This window comes from Onychomys torridus, chromosome 14, assembly GCF_903995425.1.
Source record: "Onychomys torridus chromosome 14, mOncTor1.1, whole genome shotgun sequence".
Taxonomy (NCBI): domain Eukaryota; kingdom Metazoa; phylum Chordata; class Mammalia; order Rodentia; family Cricetidae; genus Onychomys; species Onychomys torridus.
Window position 1 is genome coordinate 8,213,119 of NC_050456.1, and position 9,403 is coordinate 8,222,521.

The following is a 9,403-nucleotide window of genomic DNA, read 5'->3' on the forward strand; positions in this document are numbered from 1 at the left end:
TTTTCGAGACAGGGTTTCTCTGTGTAGCTTTGCGCCTTCCCTGGATCTCGCTCTGTAGACCAGGCTGGCCTCGAACTCACAAAGATCCGCCTGCCTCTGCCTCCCGAGTGCTGGGATTAAAGGCGTGCACCACCACCGCCTGGCACAATGTAAAATTATTAATTTCATGGTTTTTACCATTGAATGCAATAGTCTCTCCTAGTTTGCAAGAGTTTGCATCTGTTCAGAGGGCTGGTTTTGCAGCAGAGTCCTGGCTTCACACCAAACACACACAGAGGACTCAAAAGTGGAAATACCATTGCTAAATGTTTGGGTGTTTAAATTTTATAGGGTATTTAAAGCTCCATTTGGCTGTAAAGAAACTTTGATTTTCTGTAGATGTACTTAATTGATGTAAGTGAAGAACCACAAAAATATGGTGCGGGCAACAGAGACTAAAGATGCCTAACAAAATAATCTCAGAGTCCTTTACCATAATGGGAATGTGTCCTCCCCCTCATGGAAGATTTTAATAATCAAAGCAAGACTTGGACTAGGGAAGTTCAACAGGGATTTATGTCAGTTAAACAGCCATTTCCCACCACCTGTGATTAAAATAAACTGAGCAGAAACAGAACATTTTATTTTTGTCATATTTGTTAGGACAGGAGGCATTACTGAATGATGTCAGTAACATTTGAGCCCCTCAGAAGAGCCTACATTCTATGAGGGATTAAGTTCTTCATACAACCACCCATGTCATTTAGATATTTGAGTCTGGATAGAAGAATGGAAGATCTGACTAGCTGGCCAGTTCATGGCATCATTCTGAGTTTTTGTAATCATTTAAATGTGAGAAAGATATGCAATCAGGTCTGTTTCACACAGCTGATATTTCAACAACTCTGCTGTCACAGGTGCATAAAGTCAAAAGGAAGACCCAGTAATTCAGTCAGTTGACTGTTTCCAAATGGTAACTAGCTCAGTGGGAATTGTGCAATAGGTACTCCATGTCTCCAAAACTCTTGTTCAACATCCTTTTCTAGGGGCCTGGGAAGACAGCTCAGTAAATAATGTGCTTCTGCACAAGCATAAAGATTTGATTTCTGTTCTCAGCAGCCGTGCTAAAAGCCAGGTGTGACAGGATATACCTTTAATCCCAGTGCTCTGGAGGCAGATACAGCAAGATCCTAGGGACACTCTGGCTAGCTTAGTCTAGCTGAATCAGCATGATCCAGGTTTAGTGAGAGAACTCTGTCTCAAAAGGTAAGGTCAACAGTGATTGAGGAAGACACTATCATCAGTGTCTGACCCCCCCCACACACAAATAAAAAATTGAAGAATGAAGTATCTTCTTTCTGATTGCTGCCTAACTCACACTTATCACCAGACAATGACTGTGTTGTCTTTTCCAATTTTTTCTTTGGAAAGGATCTGTGAATTATTTTCTTCTGAGTGGACCACAGTCCCTCTCTTATCCTCTGCTACATAACAGATCTTTCAGTGTTGACTCCCACAATCTATGAATGATGTCTTGGAAGCCGCCATATTGTACTTCTCCCAGGTTTTATTTTCTCATGTTTCATCTCTTAGTTTAAAATGATAATGAATGAACTTCCCAATATGTCCTGCTTATCTGCTCAGTGAGCTTGGATGACATTAGCAAACTCTTTCAGATATTTGAGATAATGGTATATTATTTCCAAATTAATCAGTGGTCCTAGGGAGTTGTTTCTAGAAATATTCCTTAACATAGAAAGATACCTCCTGAATTTCATGCCACAATCTTGATGAATACCAGGAAGTTAGATTGCCAGACCCCAAATGCTAGGTTCACTGTCCCATGATGTAGGTTACTGATACAGTGATTGGCTGGCACACACAGGGCCCTGAATTCAAACACCAACACCAAAAAGATACATTTACTAATAAAATAAAAAGGATGGAGTTGTACTTAAATGACTACATTGACTCACTTAATTACTTAACAAGGGTGAGTGCCATGCTGCTATACTCTTTATGCTCCTTCCTAACAGGGTAAGCTCTTATTTGAAAGTACTTCATGAAAAAATCATTGGAAGAATTGGCTCAGCGTTGAGACTTCATGTTGAAAATATACCTTAGTTTTAAGCAATGACATTGGTGTTTATGGGGATCAAGTGTACTTCATTCAGTTTTGGGTGGTCTCAAAGCTTTATGCTTCTTCCTGTTAATTTTAGACCCATTTGTCTACAACATATAGGCATATTGTTGTCTTTTTTTCCCTTTACTTTGTGTCAGTTATGATGCATGATAAGTCGAAGTAGATACTTTTTAAAGCCTGGGCTAATAATCTATAGTGCTGAGAATTAGTTGGCTTTATAGGAACCAAAATCTTACAACTCCCTTCTTCCAGTACTTGCAAATATCTCATGACTCACTCCAGAAACTTCTATGGTGACTTAAAATTTGTTGCATTTTAACTTTGAAGTGAACTCTGCTAAAACTCTAGTCAAGTCTCATTTGTAAACAAATGTTTTTTGGGAGTTGTTGCTTAGCAACATTTTTCACATTCCTCAAGATTTGCATGTTGTGTAGTAGGTTGTGTCTCTACTGAGCCACTGACATCACTGTTAGACTTTTGAAAGATTTTATTTAAAAAACAAAACCAAAACACACTCCTCCTGTCCTTACTTCCTCCCTCCCTCCCTCCTTCCCTCTCTCCTTCCCTCCCTGCCTCCATGCCTCCATCCCTCCTTCCCTCCCTCTCTTCCTCCCTTCTTTCTTTCCTCACCCTCTTCCTTTGTGTTTCCCCCTCCTTTCCTTTCTCATCGGTATCTCAGGGTTTCATAGTAGCCCAGGGTAGTCTGGAACCCTTGATTCTCCTGCCATCACCCCAGGCTCATACTCAGCTCCCTGGTGTTTGACAGTTATTTTGTATTACCACTTTTCCTTGCTCTATTCACTGTTCTTAGAATATTTATGGTAAAGTTCATGGAAAATTAAGATGTATCTGCCCCACCACTATGACTTTTGTCTAGAATGGGTAGTCTTGTCCCTGCTCCATCATGTCACTTCACTCTCAAAATAGTACACCATCCTGTGTGATTAAAGACCATTGCATGTTCATTCCAAGAACATAAATTAGTGACAGGAAAACAAAGGATCAATGTTTTTGAAGGGTGCGGGGAACAACAGAAAGGTTGATGCTAATGAAGAGGAGAGGAACAGAGATGGTTTGAGGTGTTCTTTCATGGTATGGACACAACAACTAGGAATTTCATGGAAACAAAGGATCGTGTTGGGTTAGAGAATGCTCTCCTGGCTTTGCTTAGGCAGTGCATGGTTTCTCCTCAGCCTACCAAAGAGTATGGATTAGTGAGATCATGACATCAACTGGAGTCAGAGAAGCAGGGACCTCTCTCTCTATGCCTCCATCAGCTCCGTGTGATGGTGGAATGGCACCATGGGAGGGAGTGCTTCCCTAGCTCTGCTGGAGAGCTGTGCATGAGCCAGACTCAGAGCCCCACCATGGCCACATATTAATCACTTCTGAGACCTTTACTAAACCACACTGGACATTCCGCTTTAAAAAAAAAATCTCATATACATAGTGAATTTTCCACTTCCATCTTATTTTTAGCATCCAATTAATGTTTCCTAAATGAGCTTAATTTTCCAGTTTGGTGATGGCTCTAGTTTTCTTCAGAGGCCACTTTCAGCAACAACAATTATTTGTAGTTCAGCTTCTTAATCGGCATACTGTTTCCTTGGCTGACACACTGCCAGTTCTTTCTTTTGCACAATCTGAACAGGGTCTTTTTTTTCTCCTCTGATTTGTCACAAATGCAATAAAACACCTTTACAACAGGATCATTAAGCAAGCAGTTCTTAAGTTGGAATTTTTGTCTGAAAGTTCAGGAAGGAAAAGACTGATGGTGTATTGCAGAAGGGAAATTCTGCCTTGTTTTGGTCAATTGTAGCCTGTTCTTTCCTGATGTAAACACATTCCCTTATTTCCATTTAATTTCTACCCAAAACAATGGTGACAAAGGATTCTATTGTGACATTTAAGAAAGAGCACTGCAAGCCTAGTCTAAGCCAAGACACAGGAAACTCAGATCACGAAGACTGTCCTGCTTTACTTATGCCTTGGATTTGGACATATATTTAGGAGTTTAGAAGTCAAACACTGATGAACTCTGTGTGTGTGCCACTAACACTGAACAATGTGATTGATGAAGACTGCACACTAACACTGTGGTTCTGTTTTGGTGGCAGGTGGCCCGGCGTTGGGGCATTCAAAAGAACAGGCCAGCTATGAACTATGACAAACTTAGCCGTTCTCTTCGCTATTATTATGAGAAGGGGATCATGCAAAAGGTGAGGTGATATTACATTCAAACTCACTGTGATGTGCCCACCACTTGTCTCTGAGTCAGACCTTAAAATCACATTATCACTACTTTGGTCCAGCCAGGCTTTCACCCGTGTTTGTCAATGCTCCTGCTTGGAGTATCACAAGTTTGTTTAAAAGTCATGGACACTGGCGATAAATGTGTATTGTTATCTCCTAAGTGAAAAGCTTTCGGGAAGTTTCCACTTTACTGCACATGGCAAACAAAAATTATTTCAGTATCAATACTAGATCTCTATGTCTCTAGAAGCTGTAATTTTGCTGCACACCACAGTCACACATTTCTTGTTCTGATTCTGAAAACACTCAGGCATCACTTGTATTTATTAGAAAAAAAACAAACAAACCCTTTTTTTCCTGCTCCATATCTTGCCTGATTTCATCACTTGACAGTTTAATATCCCAACCACTTACTTGAAATAAATGTTTCATCTTATGTGGTTATAGAACAAAGTTCAATATATTTTAATTCAAATGAGCTTCTTTTAATATTTAAAAGTTGTTTTTTGTAAAACACAAAAACATGGATAAAGATAAAATGTACTTAAAATATAACATTTATAAAGGAGGCCATGAATAAATGAATATATAAAGATAAAACATTTGGATATTTGTTATTATTTCCTTCAGGCTTGGGTGGTTTACTGCTTATCTAGGCACTGCAGTTTGATGTGAATATAGCAGAGAACAGACTTTTGGGATGCCACTGTTTGGCACAAGGAAGGCAGGTTCTTACCATGTAAGCATGCAGAGCTTGGACTGTGCATGTAGCTGGTAACCAACCAGGGTCCCTTACCGTGATAGCAAGTACCTTTAACCTTTGTACATGTATAGTCATTTCCCTTCTGTTCTAAGACCACTCATGACTCCTGTGGGAGTTCTTTCTAGAATGTTATGCCTTTTTTCATTGTATCTATTACTGTATGGACCCTTATAATGGTTAAGTAAATTGTAGCATAGTTTATTCTGAAGACCTCTATGTCTTACTACTTCCCCTTCTTACTACATAAAATATATATAATGGGGAATTACATTCCAAGTTTGAATGATGACATTTGATCATTGTCTTAAAACTTTAATTAGGCATTTGTGATGTATGTAAAGAACAATTAAATTAGAAACCTGGAAAATAAAATACAAATAACCAAATGGGTTAATATAAGTAAAATCTTTTAAATGGTAATTAATTTCAATAATTCTGAAATAGAAATAAGAAGTATTGGAAAAATCTTGTTCTTTGTAGATAAAATATCTGCACATCTAGTTAAAAATTTAGCAATACTCATAAAAATGTGTAATGTTTGTTTTTTTTTTTACTTTTACATTTGGGATTTTATTTATTTTATTTAATATTCATACACAGATATACTTTATCCTGGTCAAATATGCCCCCATTCCCTCTCCTCCAAATTAAAAAATATATATTTTATTTATTTAGTGTGTATTTATGTACCATCAGTATGTGTATGCAAGTCACAGGACAACCTGCAGTGATCAGGTCTGGCTTTCCACTATGTCGGTCCCAGGGATTGAACTCAGCTTGTCAGGCTTGGAGACAAGTGTCTTTATCTGCTGAGCAATCTTGAAAATTTAAAAGTTGAATTTCAATTTAAATACGTGTCTAGGCTTTGACAACACACTCCCCTCCCTGTTTACATCTGATAGAAACCTCCACAAAATTCTTGCGTTTTTTCATCTCACTGGTGTATTTAGGTTTTACCTAATATGCAGGATTTTTCACACTGTGATTGTATCCCTAACAAAGAAAGCTATCATTTACTTTGTCTGGCTGTCAGCTCCTATTCTAAACTCAGCAATATCTAACAGTGGGATAAATACAGTAGTAGCACTAAAACTGTTTATACAGAGAAAACTAGAAGGAAGCAGAAGGCAGAAATCCCTAGGAGATTTTGTAATTTCGATTGCATCTTGTGCATTTAAATTCCTCATGATGAAATGTTTTTCATTTATTACATTGCTTCCAAGTAAAGACAACCTCAACACATCAGACAAAATGACATGTCCAATACCTAAAGCAAACAATTCTTTTTTGCAGCCCCAAACTAAACACAGTGGGCTATAAAACACTCAGAGGCATGCAGAATAAAGCATTTATTTTACTTTCATTTCCTGAAAATACCTTGAAAAATAAAGAAAAAAAGAAACAAAACTAACATTTATTATCTTTCAGCTTTTGTTTGATAATGCCTGGTTTTCAGTTTTGTAGTCATTTCATTAGATCACCTTTTTTTTTTTTTTTTTTTTTTTTTAATGAGGACCAAAGGAAGAAAAATATGCTAGATGCCTCTATTTGCTTTGTATTGTGCTAGAGACTTCCCTCTATATCACAGCTGGCTTTCCAAGGAGCCCTTCCTGTCTCCATTTCACAAGACAAGGAACTGAAGGGCAGTTTAAGAAACATGTCCAGATTCCTAAACATTGCTCAGTGTTGGCTCTTTCAAAACTCTGCATATCCAGGTTATTTGGACTCTAATGTGGTTCCTTTTACTTCAATTCAGGGCAACAAATATTCTAAATCTGAGTCCAGAGTAGCAGAGATCCTTGGCAGTCATTCCCTCTCTCCCAAACATGTACAGAGAGTTTATAAACTGTGAGCACACTGTTTCCCCATGTCACAAATCAACTAGCAAGACCTTTTGACACAGAAACATGAGACATTCAGTCCTTTTCAGCTTTCTGGAACTGTGAGACACACACACACACACACACACACACACACACACACACACACACACACACCAAAGTTTAACACAAGGAACTGCCTTTGTTCCCCATCGCACCCCCGAGTCTTGAGTCCCTCAGCATTGTCTATTAATGGCAGGCACATTTGTCTCCTTCAGTTGTTTATCATTTTCTACAGAAGCATTACTCTTCAAAACTTAAGTTTGGGGCATGTCTTTCCCTACAAATTGTGCTGCATCTCCTTTATTTCAGGCAGTTGTCACATTTCCTTTTCTCATTTCCTCCCTTCCCAGTGTGTATTTTAGATTCCTTTCACTTTTTTTTACGCCTCTTACTTCAATTTGACACTTTACACACATCCTAAGCTTCATCTAATGTATCTTGCCTTCATTTTAAAAAGTGATGTGCTCAGGATAATGTCCTCTTGCTCCATCCTTCATTTAAATAAGGCTATGTATCTTTGGGGTTTTCTTAGATGAGAATACACAGTGCCAGGGGAAAGATGAAGGGGAAGGGAGCAGTGCATCTTGGGAATTAGTGATCACTAGTCTAGTCTTATTAAGAATAAAGCATATTTTCCTTTTAAAACTTACAAGCTGTAGAAATATAATATAGGGAGGTAAACCTTGAAGACATTTTCAAAACATAGATGTTACCTTTAAAATAAAAACTTCAATGTGAATTGGTTGCATTACATCGTTAATTTTTCTCCCCCAAATGACAGTATAAGTACACCTTTATGTTAAAAAGGAAAAATAAAACTGCTGAGTTTCCTAGCTATTTGTGGAATAAACTAATTATTACTCTAGTTCAACATTTTGTGTTTCCCTTGATTGAACCGTGGCTTATTTCACAAAGTAAAGACTTTCCCCCACGGGATGTATCTGTTATTTAATCAAATGTTCTCTTTTGCCCTCCATCCCTGCTGGTGTATTAATCCATGTTTGTTTCTCTCTTCCCTACCCATGTGGGGACGGTGACCCTGGGGTTTTCCATGATATTCCCAGGTGGCTGGAGAGAGATATGTCTACAAATTTGTGTGTGACCCGGAAGCCCTTTTCTCAATGGCCTTTCCGGATAACCAGCGCCCACTGCTGAAGACGGACATGGAACGTCACATCAATGAGGAGGACACGGTGCCTCTGTCTCACTTTGATGAGAGCATGGCCTACATGCCAGAAGGGGGTTGCTGCAACCCCCACCCCTACAACGAAGGCTACGTGTACTAAAATGAGTGACAGTCAAGCAGAGCACCTCACGCTTCTCATCTTTTTTTCAAGATAGAGAGAATCAACAAATTCTCTTCAATCTTTGTTTTATTTTTGTTGTTTATATTTTATTTTTTAAATAATAATACAAAAGGGGGCTTTTCTTGTTGCATTATTCTATGGTCTGCCATGGACTGCGCACTTTATTTGAGGGTGGGTGGGAGTTATCTGGACATTGATTCTTTGTAAGAGGAAGATGGTGGGTGAATGGGCAGAGGGAACTGGGGAATTCCTTTTTACTTAGGCTTGGGATGGGGTCCTACGGGTTTTCTGTATGATGAAGCTATATCATGTTTGGTCAATTTCATTATAACATAAGATAATTTTCTCGGTATCTATGGTACATTTGATTTCACATTGTGTAAATATCTACTTGGAGACTATTTGCCTTGGGCATTTCCCCATCATTACTGAAGTCTTTTCAGGTGTACAAAAGTCTACTGTAAATGGCAGTTTAATGTTAGAAATGACTCTTTTTGCACCTCTTGTAAAAAAAAAAAAAAAAGGTACTTAGCAATTGCATTAGTTGTTCTTTCTGTTCCATTTTGCTTTACAGATGACTTGTAAAAGTTAAGCATAAATGTGGGCAATTCTCTCTGAAATTGAGTAATTGTCTTGACTGTAAATGAGGGGCACAATTTTGGACTCTGGCTCTAGTTGAGTCATAGGCCAGTAGCATTATATGTATCTGGTGCCATCTTGCTGTTTCAGTACAAATACTGTCTTTTAAATATGTTGATGCCCATTTCAGTTAAATAATGACATGTCATGATCCTTTGTAATCTTCACTTAAGTGTTAAATCTGGGATCACAATGAAACAAAAAAAGAAAAAAAAAATACCTGTCTCCTTTCACTATCTTCAGTACATGAGTACATTATTTAATCAATAAGAATTAACTGTACTAAATCACATATTATGCTGTTCTAGTTACAGCAAGCACTCTTTAAGAAAAATATCCACTACACTAAATAGGTACTATAGTAATTTTTAGACATGGTACCCATTGATATGCATTTAAATGTTTCACTGCTGTGTTCTGTTGATAACATATATAA

At 38.0% G+C, this 9,403-nt stretch overlaps 1 protein-coding gene across 5 annotated transcripts in view; it reads left to right on the forward strand.

The window, feature by feature from the left end:
* Nucleotides 1-8,851, forward strand: part of Etv1 (ETS variant transcription factor 1) — an 86,119-nt gene extending 77,268 nt beyond the window's left edge. For all 5 annotated transcript variants that reach the window (XM_036206371.1, XM_036206369.1, XM_036206366.1 and 2 more), the window contains 2 exons: nt 4,240-4,341; nt 8,086-8,851. In XM_036206371.1, coding sequence (XP_036062264.1) covers nt 4,240-4,341; nt 8,086-8,307 — 324 coding nt within the window. In that variant the 3' untranslated portion in view covers nt 8,308-8,851. The remainder of the gene's footprint in view (nt 1-4,239; nt 4,342-8,085) is intronic.
* The last annotated feature ends 552 nt before the right edge of the window (nt 8,852-9,403 follow it).